The 17,301-nt window shown below is 42.2% G+C and overlaps 2 protein-coding genes across 3 annotated transcripts; one reads left to right on the top strand and one right to left on the bottom strand.

The window, feature by feature from the left end:
* The first annotated feature begins 260 nt into the window (after positions 1-260).
* On the top strand, positions 261-2,609 carry LOC147321654 (uncharacterized). Its single transcript, XM_086305681.1, has one exon. It carries the CDS (start codon positions 262-264, stop codon positions 1,849-1,851), a length of 1,590 nt encoding a protein of 529 aa, XP_086161807.1. The 5' UTR covers position 261; the 3' UTR covers positions 1,852-2,609.
* Positions 2,610-10,323: 7,714 nt separating this feature from the next.
* Positions 10,324-16,376, bottom strand: LOC147321653 (uncharacterized). 2 transcript variants are annotated; one of them, XM_086305664.1, is made up of 3 exons: positions 16,238-16,376; positions 15,839-16,024; positions 10,324-14,243 (listed from the first exon to the last, which is right to left on the bottom strand). In XM_086305664.1, exon 3 carries the CDS (start codon positions 14,206-14,208, stop codon positions 12,082-12,084), a length of 2,127 nt encoding a protein of 708 aa, XP_086161790.1. In that variant the 5' UTR covers positions 14,209-14,243; positions 15,839-16,024; positions 16,238-16,376; the 3' UTR covers positions 10,324-12,081. The 2 variants fall into 2 exon arrangements, with proteins under 2 accessions (XP_086161790.1, XP_086161791.1); XM_086305665.1 differs by having other exon boundaries at positions 16,176-16,332.
* Between the last annotated feature and the right edge of the window lie 925 nt (positions 16,377-17,301).

Below are 17,301 nucleotides of genomic sequence, written 5' to 3'. Positions count from 1 at the left end.
TGAGTCTTTAATCTTCACTATATATCTACAGTGTAAATAGTAGTAGAAATAGACAAAAACCATTAAAGGAGAAGTATTAAGAAGCAATGCGAAGTACAAATATTTTTTAAAACTTCTGAAATTGATATTTTATTTATGAGGATGCTTTTGATCTGAATAAGGTTCTAAGAATGCTATGTGTACATCTGTACAGTTTATGGGTTACTTCTTACCATAACTGCATTTGGTTTTCTGTTTTATTTCTTTGTCATTATAGGAGAGATGTGGGAAAGCAGGCCAAAACCTCAACACATTGAGGACATCAGCAAAAAACAGCCAACGCCGGCAAGCACAGATCCAGTTGTTGTCCCTTTGACCACTATGAAGCAGCCCAGAAGACGCCAGTGCATCGATAGTGGGAACAGAAGCTTTACCTGTGATCAATGTGGAAAGTCTTTCACTCGGAGTAGCAGCTTAAAAGTACATCAGCTCATCCATACTGGAGTCAAAGCATTCAGCTGTGATCAGTGTGGAAAGTCTTTTAATCGACTTGGTCCCTTAAAAACTCATCAGCTCATTCATACTGGTATTAAGGCATTCAGCTGTGATCAATGTGGAAAGTCTTTTACTCTGAGTAGCAACTTAAAAAGACATCAGCTCATTCATACTGGTGTCAAGGCGTTCCGCTGTGATCAGTGTGGAAAGTCTTTTACTCTGAGTAGCAACTTAAAAGTACATCAGCTCATCCATGCTGGAGTCAAAGCATTCAGCTGTGATCAGTGTGGAAAGTCTTTTAATCGCCTTGATCACTTAAAAGCACATCAGGTCATTCATACTGGTGCCAAGGCATTCAGCTGTGATCAATGTGGAAAGTCTTTTACTCAGAAAAGCGACTTAAAAACACATCAGCTCATCCACAGTGGAGTTAAAGAATTCAGCTGCAATCAGTGTGGAAAGTCCTTTACTCAGAAAAGGTACTTAAAAACACATCAGGTCATCCATAGTGGAGTTAAAGCATTTGTTTGTAGTCAGTGTGGAAAAGCTTTTACTCAGATTGGTAACTTAAAAAGACATCAAGTCATCCATGCTGGAGTTAAATCATTTGTTTGTGGTCAGTGTGGAAAGGGTTTTACTCAGATTGGCCACATAAAAACACATCAGCTCATCCATGCTGGGGTCAAAGCATTCAGCTGTGATCAGTGTGGAAAGTCTTTTACTCAGATTGGTCACTTAAAATCGCATCAGGTTATCCATAGTGGAGTTAAAGCATTTGTTTGTGGTCAGTGTGGAAAAGCTTTTGCTCACAGTTACAGCTTAAAAGTCCATCTGCTCACCCACAGTGGAGTTAAACCTTTCAGTTGTGATCAGTGTGGAAAGTCATTTACTCTGATTGGTCACTTAAAAACGCATCAGGTTATCCACAGTGGAGTTAAACCATTTGTTTGTGGTCAGTGTGGAAAGGCTTTTGCTCACAGTTACAGCTTAAAAGTCCATGAGGTCATCCACCCAGGAGCTAAACATTTCAGCTGTGATCACTGTGGAAAGTCGTTTGCACGGCTTGGTTACTTAAAAGCACATCGGGTCATTCATACTGGTGTCAAGGCATTCAACTGTGATCAGTGTGGAAAGTCTTTTAATCAGAAAAGAGACTTAAAACAACATGAGCTCATCCACAGTGGCGTTAAAGCATTTGTTTGTGATCAGTGTGGAAAGTCTTTTACTTTTATTGGTCACTTAAAAAGACATCAACTCATCCACAGTGGAGTTAAATCATTTATCTGTAATCAATGTGGAAAATCTTTTACTCAGAGTTGCAACTTAAAACGACATCAGCTCATTCATACTGGAGTTAAACCTTTCAACTGTGCTTAGTGTGGAAAGTCTTGTGCTAGGTTTCATCATCTAAAAAATCATCAGCTCATCCACACTAAAGTTAATCCACTGAAATATGAGCAGTGTGAAGTCTTTCATCCGTAACACAAACCTATTGAGGCATCAGCAAACCTACAAAGTGTCCTGCTGTGACAAAAGTGGCAGACTAATGGGACATTATCCTGACAAAGTTCATTTGAACACAGCTAGAAACACGAGGGATCTGAACCAATGCTCTTCTGCTGGGTCAATCTTAATCAGGCTTTACAGAATTCAGCTTTAATCTCCTGTTCAGTGTTACTGTGTGGAAGTCCATTAGATCAGTTATGACCTCATAAGTGTTGCATATTCAATTCAATTCAATTTTATTTATATAGCGCCAAATCACAACAAAAGTTGCCTCAAGGCGCTTTATATTGTACAGTAGATACAGAAAAAAACCCAACAATCATATGACCCCCTATGAACAAGCACTTTGGCGAAGGGGGAAGGAAAAACTCCCTTTTCACAGGAAGAAACCTCCAGCAGAACCAGGCTCAGGGAGGGGCGGGGCCATCTGGTTGGGGCAAAGAAGAAAAACAGGATAAAGACATGCTGTGGAAGAGAGACAGAGATTAATAACAGATTTGATTCCATGCAGAGAGGTCTATTAACACAGAGTGAGCGAGAAAGGTGACTGGAAAGGAAAAACTCCCGGAAAGGAATCCCCGGCAGCCTACACCTATTGCAGCATAACTAAGGGAGGATTCAGGGTCACTTGGTCCAGCCCTAACTATACGCTTTAGCAAAAAGGAAAGTTTTAAGCCTAATCTTGAAAGTAGAAATAGCGTCTGTCTCCTGAATTCAAACTGGAAACTGGTTTCACAGAAGAGGGGCCTGAAAACTGAAGGCTCTCCGTATGAACACTTATCCTGTGAATTGCCTGTTTGTTACCTAAGCAACACTTTTTAGTATGATGTCCATGTTAAAAGTAGCAGTGCTTAATTCCGTAAGTATTCTAACATGAATTGCTTGTAATGAAAGATATAAGTGTAACAACTGGAAAAAGTGCTGTTGCTTTATTGTTATTGCAGTATGTATTTTTTCCACTGGAACCTCTCATCGTTGTAATGAGGTGGTGCTGTATGTGTTAGCCAACCGGCTGTTAGAGCTACACAGTTTGAAATGTTCACAAAAGACATGGAAAATCAAGTCAAATCACTTTTATTGACACATCACATGTGCAGGTACATTGGTACAGCACATGTGAGTGAAATTCTTGTGTGCGAGCTTCACAAGCAACAGAGTTGTGCAAAATACAATAATGTAAACAAGCAAAATACAAGAATGGCTACATCTGAAACTAATAAATATATGTACAATATATAATAATAGTATATGCATTTCACACGCCTGTCTGAAGCTGGCAGCCAGCATGTAGAAAGATTTCCTTTGAACTGTTATTAATTTTGTATGTTTTCTAAGTTTAGTCAAACCGTCCAATTAAAAAGCAACAGAATTCTACCAGAACCTCCTGATTCTTGTTTCATGAATTGCATGGCTATTTACTAAAAGTCTAAATAAAACTCATAATTAAAAGGCCACTGGTTAAAATCTATGCACGCAGAACAAAGTGGATGTTAATATTGTCATGTTAATATTATGTAAAATATGTTGACTATATGAATGGTGTTATCTGTTCTGTGCAAACATCCATGTAATCTTAAAAACTAAACATTATTCCCATCATCTGATCACAGAGAGAAGCAGAATGTCAGAACAGATTACCTTCTGGTCAAACTGAAACACCTGCTCGCACTGATGGTGAGTTTGGTACATGCCTCACCATATGGTATACCACAATGACAAATGCTTATTCAGCCACCAAGGTGCCAATCTGAATGACCTGCATCTCCCAAGGCCCACACTGACATCCAGTATGTTGGGAATAATGTTGAGCTTTCGAGAAAATTCCACTGCTATTTGTAGTAATATTTAAGCAATTTTCATCAGCCGTAATTGCTGCCAAAGGACGAATCTTTTATCAGTTTCTTGCGGCGAGACCTGCAGACACAGCCAGCCCAGAGTGTCTAGGAATTTTCATGTCCTCCCTTTGGGAATCAGCTGTAGCTCGTGTTTTGTGACCAGTCACTTCTGGCTGACGAGGGATTTGAGGGAAAGCAATACTAATTGTAACTAAGTGTCCAGTAGACAGTGTTACATGTATCAGTGAATGCTGGTATGCAACATATTAATTTGATCACTCTACATGCACTGCTCATACACATGAATGCTTAATTAAGATTGAATTTTGTATCCTTTGGCAAAAACTGATTACATTTCTGTATGGAACTATTTGAGAATTTGCCAAAGATTATCAGTTATGGAGAGCAGTAGAAACAAAGGGAAGTTAGCTTGAGTAAAAGTTTCTAATGAATATCTCAGGCAGTACAAGTTATTGACAGATAGAAGTCCGTCAATAACTTGTACTGCCAAATTGTCAAAGGGATTTTCTTTAGTGTGATAATGCTAATTTTGGTCAATTAGGATGAAGATGACGTTGACCATCCCGTCTGTTTCTTTTCAAAAAATGTATAAAACACCAGCTACATTACAGCACGATTGAAAATGAGGCTTTAGCCTTGCAGCATTTCGAAGTGTACCTTGGGTCCAATCCTCTACCAACCATTGTATTTTCCGACCATACCCCCCCCCCCCCCCGATGCAGAACAGCAACCAACGCCTCATGAGCTGGTCTTTACTTTAACATTAATATCCGTTACAAGAAGGGTTTAGGTCAGGGGTGGGCAACTCCAGGCCTCGAGGGCCAGTGTCCTACAGGTTGTAGATCTCACCCTGGATCAACACACCTGAATAAAATGATTAGTTCATTACCAGGCCTCTGGAGAACCTCAAGACATGTTGAGGAGGTAATTTAGTCATTTAAATCAGCTGTGTTGAATCAAGGACACATCTAAAACCTGCAGGACACCGGCCCTCGAGGCCTGGAGTTGCCCACCTCTGATGTGTTTTTTGGTCTGCCACACCAGAGGGTCGCATAATTGTGTCCTGTGTCAATTTTGTTTTTTTACTCGGTAGCTGTAGGGGTGAGAAGCCATTTTTCTTTGGGAACCTTTTCTCCTGTTTTTGGTTAGGGAGGCAGGTAAGAAACCTGTACTTTTCTTTTGGGGTTTCCCGTGTAGGTAAACCAGCTGCATTTCATTTCTAGAGTGTTGTTTGTTGTTTTGGCCATGCTCATCCTGACACCCGCTACCTTTTGGGACTTAATAAACTGACTGGCTGTTGCAAACTCCGTGACCGTTGTTTTTTGGTTCGTCTTCCTTGAGAGCAGGGAGTGTGGGGACATTTTCCTTTTTTAAAATTTTTTCCTTGTGTTGCACGCCAGTTTCCCCTGGGCTGGGGTGTAACAGTTCCTTATAGGTCAATATCTCAGATGTCCTCAATTGACAGTCCCACCAGGCACATGACGCGGCATTTGGCCCAACCATCTATTGTGTATACGGCAGGAAATGTCCCTTCAGGATAGTCAGGCTCGAACCCAGGCTTCTCGTAGGGAAAGAGAGCGATCAACTGCAGCCGCTGTGAGGTAAGTAACTAAATCAAATTGGGCCCAGTTCTCCATTTGTAGAACATTTCAACACCTCATATGCTACATTATTACCGTATTTTCACGACCATAAGACGCACTGTACTAAAAGGCGCAGTCTCAGTTATGTGTGCCCTTACTGTATTTAACACACACATAAGGTGCACTGGATTATAGGGCGCATACAAGTACCGTATGCGTATTTAAAAATAAAGCGGGAGCAAACCTGAGTTCGGTACTCACATTTTTATTACCAGTAATCGTCATCATCAACAACACACAAGCATACAAGTGTGCGTATTTAAAAATAAAGCAGGAGCAAAACAAAGTTTGGTACTCACATTTTTATCATCAATCAAACCCATCGAAGTCCTCATCCTCTGTGTCTGAATTGAACAGCTGCGCTAAATCTCCATCAAACATGCCAGGTTCACTTTCTTCACTGTCAGAGTCACTTTCCGTGCCGTGCGGCTCCTCGGAAATGATGCCGGCTTTTGTGAAAGCTCGAACAACAGTGCCAGCAGACATGTTAGCCCAAGCATCTACAATCCATTGGCAAATTGTGGCGTAACTCGCCCGGCGCTGCCTTCCACTCTTGGTGAAACTGTGGTCTCCATCGGTCATCCATCGCTCCCAGGCCGCTCGTGAACGGGCGGTTCACACCGATGTACAGCGGTTGGAGTTCCTTTGTCAGGCCTCCCGGAATGACAGCAAGCTCACAGTTCATTTGTTTCACTAGTTTTTTCACATCGGCTGTGAGATGGGCACGCATAGAGTCACAGATTAAGAGCGATGGTGATGCGTGGAAAAAACCACCTGGTCTCCTTACATACACCTCCCTCAGCCACTTTTTCATCATTTCCTCATCCATCCAGCCCTTTTCATTTGCCTTAATGATGATTCCTGCTGGAAACTTCTCTTTAGGCAAAGTCTTTCGCTTAAAAATCACCATAGGCGGCAGTTTCTGTCCATTAGCATGGCAGCCAAGCACAACAGTAAAAGAAGACTTTTCATACCCCGTTGTGCGTATCGCTACCGTGCTGGTCCCCTTCTTCTCCACAGTGTGACTCACCGGGATGTCAAAAGTGAGCGGGACCTCGTCCATGTTTGTGATGTGGCTGGGCTGGATGTTTTTGTCGCCGATGTGTTTGCTGCAGTAGGAGCGGAAGATGGCCAGCTTTTCCTTATAATTCGCTGGAAGTTGCTGCGCTACCGTAGTCCTGGTCCGGATGGAAAAATGGCACCGTTTCATAAAACGAAAGCACCAAGACGGACCTCCTTGGAAATGTTCAATGTTCATCTCTTCAGCTAGTGAAACCGCTTTTAGCCGAATGGTGACCGTCGAAACGCCTCTCCCGCTCGTTCTTTGCTCGATGATCCAACGCTCAAGTCTTTCCTCCAACTCGGGCCACCTCGCCTTATGTCCGCGGAAACTCAGCTGCGTTTTCTTGACCTGCCGGAGCTTGTTTTCTAGCTTCCTCCATTTGCGAACCATCGATTCGTTAATCTTAAATTCTCTCGCCGCTGCTCGATTTCCATGTTCCTCCGCATAGCTGATGGCCTTCAGTTTAAACTGTGCTTCATAAGCGTGTCTCTTTGCCATTTTCAGGGTTGTTAAAACAACGATGTTCCACATAATGCACATACCTGTCCTTTTAGACAGGTATGTGCGATTGTCCGGTATATACGATCAACGCCCACACTTCACCCTTTAACGTTCTCATGGTGTTCTCTACTACGTCCTCCTTACAACACACAGGGCGCACTGCGCTATAGGGCGCGCTGTACTTTTTAAAGAAAATCTAAGACTTTTAAGTGCGCCTTATGGTCGTGAAAATACGGTATATATGTATATAATGCAGGGAAAAAACCGAACTGCTTTCCATCCATTTTCTTCTGCTTTATCCGGGGCCGGGTCACGGTGGCAGCAGCCTAAGCAGAGAAGCCCAGACCTTCCTCTCCCCAGTCACCTGCTTTAGCTTGTCTGGGGGAACACCAAGACGTTCCCAGGCAAGCCGAGAGATAATCTCTCCAGCGTGTCCTGGGTCTGCCCCGGGGTCTCCTCCCGGTGGGACATGCCTGGAACACCTCACCCAGGAGGTGCCCAGGAGCATCCTTGTCAGATGCCCGAACCACCTCAGCTGGCTCCTTTCGATGTGGAGGAGCAGCGAGTCTACTCTGAGCCCCTCCCGGATGGCTGAACTTCTCACTTTATCTCTAAGGGAGAGGCAAGCCACCCTTCGGAGGAAGCTCATTTCTGGCGCTTGTTTCCGCGATCTCGACCCCTATGGCACCTCCCGCGGGTGGTACGATAGGGGTAGGGCGCATTGTATGCCGGGCGGCAGCCAGGAGCGGATGCCCTGGCAGACTGATCCCTGGCTACTAAGACTGGCAATTGGGACATGGAGAAAGAGCCTGAGTTAGTGCATGAGGTTGAGAGGTACCAGCTAGATATAGTTTTTCTCACCTCTACGAATGGCTTGGGCTCTAGAACCAGTCTCCTGGAGAGGGGCTGGACTCTGTCTCAGTCTGAAGTAGCCCCTGGTGAAAGGCAGCGGGCTGGAGTGGGTATTCTAATATCCCCTTGGCTTGCTGCCTGTACGTTGGGGTTCTTCCCGGTGGATGAGAGGGTTTGTTCTCTGCGCCTTAGGGTTGGGGATCGGGTCCTGACTGTCATCTGCGCTTATGCGCCGAGTGGTAGTTCAGAGTACCCAGCCTTCTTAGAGTCCCTGGGTGGGGTGCTGGAAGGTGCTCCACCTGGAGACTCTGTTGTCCTGCTGGGAGACTTCAATGAACTTCAATTTTAAAGATTACTGGATAAAGTGGCTGTGTTGATGCTGTTTTTAACATTCAAACATACAAAACTATATGTTTGAATGTTAAAAACATTCAACCACAAAGTTCTTTCATCTAAACTTGCACTTTTGAGGAAGCTATTGTTAGAACAATTAGCTTATAAAGTGAGACTCAGAGAAAAGGCTCTGGTGTGAAGTGTATGGTTTTCAGGGTTTTTATCGTTAAGTCTGTTTCCCTGGGTCTTTTCCCATGTTGTAGTCATGTGTCTTATTTTGAAAGAACTATTTAAGCGTTAACATAGCGATCAGAGAGCATAAAGAAGCAGAGAGGAGGATGTTACTCTCAATGTTGTTGGCGCATTTCAGGAGGACGCTGCTAATAAAGTTACACAATTACACAGCTGAATTCGCGTTTATTATTATATTTACAAAATACCACAGTTTTCGTCTTTGTATCGTTTTATTTTGTTGTATTTATCTTAAAGGCCGGTCCCTGAAAATATTGTCTGAGTTGTCCCTGGTGCAAAAAAGGTTGGGGAATGCTGCCCTAAAAAATGTAGAGAAAGTCAGGATCTTTGGGCTTATGTCCGCTAGGCATATTTTTTGTTTGTTTGTTTTGTTGTACTGTACTGCTCCAAGACTGACCACTAGCTTTTTTTTCTCTCTCTTTTGGCTCTCAGCGAAGGCGGTCGCACTTTTCTCCTCTCCTGCCCTTATCTTCCCTGCTTAGCTTCTTATGTCCTTGTCTTCTCTTGTGTTTTTACTTACTTTTCCTTGGAACACTCTCTCACAGTCTGTTCTCTAAAACCTAAAAGATGAATTATGGATTTGATCAACTGGTCTCTGAATGCAATTGACACCCCTTCTCAACGAGAAGTCCGGGCTCGGGTGAGCCTGACTGCTGAAGATATCTACCTATTTGGAACCATGATAACAGGGTTCTTGCTGATCGGAGCTGGCTTATCGAAGAATTAAGGAAGCGGAACCGGCTGTTCAAACCCCCACAAGGCTGCCCGCTGGGATTGAAATGATGGGACGAGGCGTGAGTTTCTCAAAATGGGCTCATTGAGTGCAGCACGGAGAAGATCTTGGAGAACACACGGCTGCCGTCAATACTCAGAATAAGATCTCTGAGTGAAAAACTGGATTACATCTGGAGGGGCTAGCTCGAACAACACCTTTGAGCGCAAATTCGATTACATCTTGGGGAAGTGCACTGCGGTCGTTAGTTCTCAGAACTTGCTCTTTGACCACAAGAATGACAACATCACAGAATGTAAGTTTGGATAACATCATAGAAAGCTCACGGCTCTCCAACGGGAAATTGAGAGACTAGTGTTGGACTGTTAGAACAGCTTTGAAATTCATATGAGTTGTTCGCACTAAAGTAAAAACCACCATCACTTCATGCGGAGACCCCTTCGGCTCCAGCTGCAGCCTCAAGGCTGGAGCTGAACAAAACACCCTGATAACGACTGTGTTTAGACTGTTCCCCCCATTCCATGCAAGGCCACCTGGGTTGGCTGGAAGACTGTTTACTTAGCCTGGCAGGGCGAAGGACACTGTCTCAGCTGAACTCTGGACACACACACACACACACATACACTGATATGCACACACTCATCCCCCCTCCCTTTCCAAATGCCTTCGATGCTTGTGCCCTACCGGGGAAGATGGCAGTCGACTGGACCAGCGCAGACACACTGCAGGATCGGATGCGCTGTCTACAGCGGCTCTCTCTTACCCTTTACCCTCCCCTGTTGCTTGTCTTGTGTTTCTATGGTGTATTGATAGTCATGTGCTTTTTGTGCTGAGGTGTTTTTTCTGTTATCAAACTGTTCTCCCACTAGGAGCTCAGTCTGAGTGGAGTTTTTTTCTCCTCCTCTTACCTCATGTTATGTATTTTCGTTGTTTTTTTTTTTTCCTATCAGCCTACCTTTCTGACATGTCTCCTCAATGTGATGTTTGTGTAAAGTTGGTCAGAAGGTTCCTTTGTAAGTGCGCATGCGCCATTAGCGTGCTGCCTGCTGTAACCCTAATTTCCCTCGGGATTAATAAAGTATTCTGATATCTGAAACAACTTGTCAAGTGAGCACAGAGCAGAAGTACACAAGGGTGAAGGCTTATGAGAAGTGTTGGCACTGGGATCTGCAAAGTGTCATCTTAAGACTACTTGCAAGCAATTTATAAAGACCCACCCGGATGCCCTCCATGCTGTAAATATAAAGCATGTTCCAGACGACAGGCCTGCTCCCAGAGAAAATTATGTATTCAATCTGAATCAATGGTCAGGCTGCTACTTAGTACTGCTGTTAATATTTAATCAAGTACCATTTATATTGTCAGATAGACCCTATATAATATCCTTGCTCTTATACACAGCGACTTTACCATTTCTGGTTCGGGACCACTGTCTTCTAAAGGCTGGTAAATCTTCTGGTACAAAATGTGAAGAAGTAAATGTGATGCATTCAGCTATGAATGGAGCGGACAATGTACACTCCAATAGTGGATTTAGTGATCAGTGGTCATGACACTTTGCATGCTAATGATCAAGGAACTGACCTCACAGCCCATTGTTCATTCATTATGCAAAAATTATGCAAGTGTTTATAAGATTGGAGAAACCTGCAGTCAGCTGAGACTGAAGAAGTCTCTGGGATGAGTTACGAAACGTTTGTCCCACTGAAAACGCTACGTCCAGATGAACAGAATCAACTTCTGGGATTTCCTTACCTGGATGATTGAGCATGCATCTAGATATTACCCACAATTACTTAGGTACACGGGAACAAAGGGACAGCAAGTCAGTTTCTTACAGAGGAAGAAATAAACAAATAATTATACTGCAATTAATTTTAAGCAGTGTGTAATTATTCAGAAAAAGACGGAAAGATACGTCACATCTTTCTACATTTTATTTTTCATATGATTCAGTTAATCTTTTACATACTGCCTGGATAAAATGACGAAAATATATGACTTACAATAAAAATATTTTTACTGCAACATAACAAAAAAATGAAGGTTTGTGTCTTCATGGAGCAAAACACACTCACATCCTGTAAGAAAACAGACCACTGAAAACATTAAATATATTCTTACCCACGTGTAATTTTCCACATACTGCCTGTTTAAAATGACACAAATTTATGAATTTACTTTTTTTTACTGTAACATTAAAAATTGCAGCAACGGTTATGTCCTTCTGGAGCAAAACAGACTCACACAATATTGTAAGACAATAGAGCCCATTTAAAACACATTTCCTGTGAGTTACAACAGAAGTGGCGCAGCACTGCCACTGATAATTACCTCACAATGAACAGCCAAATAAACAGTAACAGGTCTGACAGTTTGACCCAGAAGGTGAACTCTTCTGACATTTTGCTTTTCTTGTGATCAGATGATGGGAGTAATGTTTGCTCTGCATGCTGTTTGTGGACACAGCCAGTGAAGTTAAACTCGCTAAACTTGTGTTGGGATAACTAACTCCATAAGCTAAGATTTTGTAATCGCGGCTCGATCACTTCACAACATTCATGATCTTCTCTTAAACTCTTTTTCTTTCCATCCTGTCTTGCAGCTCTATTGTCATCATCCTGTCCTGAGTATTGCCCTCTCTTTGAAAAAGGAAGAAGGGGCTCAGAATTGATGTAATCCTGCCCCCACCTTCAACCCAAGTATGTGTGGTAGTCACTGCTACCACACAAACATGTCCTGAACCACACTCACATACTTCTCTGTCACTTCTGACTTCATCATGCAGTACCACAGTGCCTCTTTTTGCACCCTTTCATGTTTTCACTAGATCTACAAAGACAGTGAAGCTCTGACTTTCTCAGGAAATTAAAGCTGAATTCTGTGAAGCCTGATCTCAAGCTTTTTAAGTTTGACGCAGCATCCAGAAGAACTTTTGTTCAGAACCCCCGTTTCTCCCACTGTGTTCAAATGAACCCTGTCAGGGTAATGTCCCATTGGTCTGCCACTTTTCTCACAGGAGGACACTTTGTGGGTCTTTTGATGGCTCAATAGACTTTTGTAATGGATGAAAGCCTTTCCACACTGATCACATACAAATGATTTAACTCCACAGTGGGTGCGCTGATGTGATTTTAAGCCAGTCATACGAGTAAAAGCCTTTCCACAGTCACCACATACAAATGATTTAACTCCAGAGTGGGTGCGCTGATGTGATTTTAAGCCAGTCATACGAGTAAAAGCCTTTCCACAGTCACCACATACAAATGATTTAACTCCAGAGTGGATGAGCTGATGCATTTTTAACCTACTAATCCCAGTAAAAGAATTTCCACACAGATAAGAGCTGAAAGGTTTAACTTCACTGTGGACGCCCTGATGTCTCTCTAAGTGATCTCTATCCTGAAAAGACTTTCCACACTGATCACAGACAAATGATTTACCGCCAACATGGATCATATAATGTCTCTTTAAGTCACCTTTCTGAGTAAAGGTCTTTCCACACTGATCACAGCTGAATGGTTTAACTTCACCGTGGATGAGCTGATGTGCTTTTAAGCGGTAATTCTTAATAAAAGACTTTCCGCACTCACCACAGGTGAATGGTTTCACACCGGTGTGGATCAGCTGATGTGCCTTTAAATGACCTTTCAGAGTATAGCTCTTTTCACACTGATCACAGCTGAATGGTTTCACACCGGTGTGGATCAGCTGATGTGATTTAAAGTAAGCTTTCCTAGTAAAAGACATCCCACACAGATCACAGTTGAAAGCTTTAAATTTCGTGTGGACGACTTGATGTTGTTTTAAGGTGCATCTCTGAGTAAAGGTCTTTCCACATTGATCACAGCTGAATGGTTTCACACCGGTGTGGATCAGCTGATGTGATTTTAAGTGACCTTTCTGAGTAAAAGACATCCCACACAGATCGCAGCTGAATGGTTTCACACCGGTGTGGATCAGCTGATGTGCTTTTAAGTTGGATCTCTGAGTAAAGGTCTTTCCACACTGATCACAGCTGAATGGTTTCAAACCGGTGTGGCTCAGCTGATGTGATTTCAAGTGAAAAATCTGAGTAAAGGTTTTTCCACACAGATCGCAGCTGAATGGTTTCACACCGGTGTGGATCAGCTGATGTGCTTTTAAGTTGGATCTCTGAGTAAAGGTCTTTCCACACTGATCACAGCTGAATGGTTTCAAACCGGTGTGGATCAGCTGATGTGATTTCGAGTGAAAAATCTGAGTAAAGGTTTTTCCACACTGATCACAGCTGAATGGTTTCACACCGGTGTGGATTAGCTGATGTTTTTTTAAGCTGCATCTTAGAGTAAAGGTTTTTCCACACTGATCACAACTGAATGGTTTCACACCGGTGTGGATCAGCTGATGTGATTTCAAGTGAAAAATCTGAGTAAAGGTTTTTCCACACTGATCACAGCTGAATGGTTTCACACCGGTGTGGATTAGCTCATGTTTTTTTAAGCTGCATCTTAGAGTAAAGGTTTTTCCACACTGATCACAACTGAATGGTTTCACACCGGTGTGGATTAGCTGATGTGTTTTTAAGCTGCATCTCTGAGTAAAGGTCTTCCCACACTGATCACAGCTGAATGGTTTAACTTCACTGTGGATCAGCTGATGTGTTTTTAAGCTCCATCTCAGAGCAAAGGTCTTCTCACACAGATCGCAGCTGAATGGTTTCTCTCCACTGTGGATCAGCTGATGTGTTTTTAAGTTCCATCTCTTAGTAAAGGTCTTCTCACACAGATCGCAGCTGAATGGTTTCTCTCCACTGTGGATGAGCTGATGTGTTTTTAAGTTGCTACTCCGAGTAAAGGTCTTTCCACACTGATCACAGCTCAAGCTTCTGTCCTCCCTGTTGGCGCGCTTGCGTCTTCTGGGCTGCTTCATAGCAGGAAAAGTCTTTTCCACAGGGATCGCCGCTGGCTCATCTTTACTTGCTGGTGCTGGATGTTTTTGGTTGATGTCATCCATGTGCTGAGGTTTGGGCCTGCTTTCACTTCTTTCTCCTGTAATGACAAAGAACCCAAACAGTGACATCAGGTCTATACCTTCAGCTCATCCACAAGTGCCCCCTCTTACCTCACAAAGATAAACAGTTTCACCATCTGCCAAACGTCTCAGGTGCCTGGGGACGCTATGCTGTGGTAAACATTTGAAGTGAGCTCATTTTGGCGATAAAAGTAGTAAAAGTTCAACATTGTGAATAAAATTTTGGCTTGTGTGACTTCAAAGTTTTTTAGTTTTTACTTTGTTCAAATTTGAAGAACATCACACTTACAATGTGCAGTTCAGGTTGTATGTGTGAGAGCTGTACAACCAAATCCACACTGACTCAGATTTCCCTCTGATTAACCACGAGGGTGACACAGTTATCAAAGTCTGCAGACACTGTCAGCTGCAATCAACACCTTTTATTATAATGCACAGGTGAGTTATAATGCATCTCCACTAGAAGATGGTCCCCTGTTATCTAGTTTTTCACAGGCAAGCGTGGGCGAGAGTCTACAGCTTTCTACCCCCCAAGGACACGTAGTCTAATGCCTTTATTTTTCAGGGCCATGTCCACTTAATACTACACTATACGGTTATATGGCATTTTAGTTAATATACAGCATAGAATTGAGGCACTTCAAATAATTTCATCTCAACACCTCCTTCCTGGAGATAAGGAGTCTCACTATCTGCCTAATGTCTCATGGTGCCTGGGAGTTTCAGTCCAACTCACTCACAATACCCATCTGTGTGTGGAATAACCTGTGAAATACATATTTGATGTTTTCCTATATGTAGAACCAAGTCACACAAAATGTACTATAGATATTACTAAAGTCATTTTGTCAAAACATATGATCAACACATAAAATAAAGAAATCTCCATCACAAGAGTTAGCAGCTTACACAAGAAAAGACGTCAGAAAGAATATGAAAGAAGAAAAGTGGATTTTTAATGAGGTCATGCTGAGCCTCTTGTCCCGATTGTTTTATGTTGGGCTGAGAACAAACAACCAATACTCAGATCAGGTCCAGTACACAACAATTATGTATTAAGCACATATGTGGGAGACGTACATGATACCACCCTCAGTGTAGTCTGGTAGATCTCATAGAGGAAGGACAAGAACTTCTTTATTTTATAGGGTTGTACACGCTAAAGATGCATGAGTAAGTTCCTTTTTACAACACTTAGAATGCCGTTTCGAGACCCTTTCACCCCCAGCTGTTTCCTGTTGATCGTTATGAGGCCCGTGATCGTGTATGCCACATCCTGAGTACATCCTGTTCTAACCGCCCCTGTGCAGGAACTTGTGCAGTTACAAGCAAAACACTTCTTTTAATGTGTTTTAGTTTAAATATTCTTTTGCTTCTTGACTGACTGACACTTACTGAAATTCTGCTACATGTATATTTCCCACAATATCCACAGACATCACCTTCATATGAACGGAAACAGAGAGTTTATCTCAAATGATAAAACATTAATGTACTGAGGCAGACAGAGAGGCTAAACAGAAGGCAGAAATCAAATCAAAGTGAGCTAAGAGAGAGAGACTCTGTAGAAAATGATGAAGTTAAGCAACCAGTGTAGTTATAACTGACTTACTCTGGATCTCCTCTCAGACTCAGGAGGGGGCGAGCGGGCCGGCTTTGTAGTTGGAGTCGGACCAGCAGAGACAATGGGCTCACTGACCTCCACTCCCCAAGTCAGTCACCACGAGGACAAGTTCTTTGTTTAGAGATGATTTAATCCAAGCTCACCAACAACATCATTCAGCTGTCCTCGTCAGAACTAATGAAATAAAAGCAGTTACATTTAGAAACGTCAGTGGTTTACAAAAACACATTTTTACCAAACTCAGCGAACAAGTGCGCATCCAGAAATAACTGTTTTATCTCGTTTGACATGGAAACTTAAAATTACAAAGACACACTGAACGCACCTTCCTACCAGCTGTAACCTAGCAGGAGAACGTACGTTCGTCTTCGCAGCTGCAACACATACCTCACAAAAAGCCGTTCATCAATTAGATTTAACACGACGCTTCTCCACAATACTTTGATGCGGGTTCTTCAAAAAGTGCCCATTTTTAAAATGGCGGAAAGACACAGCAAAGAGCACAGTACGCACACTCCTCCTTCTTTGTCTTCTTCTTCTTCTTTTTTTTTACAAACCTTTATTTAAACATCATTATACAAAATAGAATTAAACAGCACTATATTAAAGGTATTGCACAAGCTCGTGGGAAAAAAACATAAAAAGAGGGATGTCTTCCTAAACATTTGGATTTGTGAATATGAAATTTAACCATTAAGATTAACAAGTTAATCACACATCTGTTGTGGTTTTGGTGTTTGTGTAGACCATGTTTGTAAATAAGAGTCCATGCTAAAAAAGCTTGGCGATGAAATGCAGAGATTTATATAGGGATTTTATCAATATTAAAATTATAAGTAAGGACACCTTCCTTAGAAAACATGTACATAGGTATAGTATCCAAATGGATGTAGGATTTGTAATTATATTTTTTAACCAATTTATTTTGAATGTGTTATTTAGAGTGTTAAAATCTAACATATTAAGTCCTCCATTGACACAGGAGTTCATAAGAACTGTTTTTTAAATGTAGTGTGTCCTATTTTTCCAAATAAAGTTGAAAAGTAACTTATCAACCTCTTTTATGAGTTTATTATCAAGGTGCAATGCCAATGCAGCGTATGTAAGATGAGAGATACCTTCTGCTTTAGTTTTTAATACTCTGCCTTTTAATGATAAATCTCTTAAGAGCCACAGAGTAAATCTGTGTTTGAGTTTCACTAGAATTAGATAAGAAATTTGATCAATTCTTCTTTCCTGGTTTTTGGTTATTACAATACCGAAATAACGAACTTCTTGTTTTATTGGAAGGAACAATAGTTGGGCAATTAACTAAAACAGGTACAGGGACCTGTTTTGGGACAGCCTCGTCTTAAGGAGCGACTGCCTCTCTCTCTCCCTCCCTCTCCTGTTGCTACTTCAATCATGAAACTGATTAATGATCAGCTGATCGGCTTTTCTGTCGTGAGTCC

Source organism: Aulonocara sp. 'chitande type north' Nkhata Bay, linkage group LG9 (genome assembly GCF_057382095.1).
Source record: "Aulonocara sp. 'chitande type north' Nkhata Bay isolate Kocher_YH1m ecotype deep benthic linkage group LG9, A_spYH_male_GT1.1, whole genome shotgun sequence".
In the NCBI taxonomy this organism is placed as follows: Eukaryota; Metazoa; Chordata; class Actinopteri; order Cichliformes; family Cichlidae; genus Aulonocara; species Aulonocara sp. 'chitande type north' Nkhata Bay.
The sequence above is the reverse complement of the archived record's forward strand: the minus strand, read 5'-3'. Positions and strand labels throughout refer to the sequence as shown.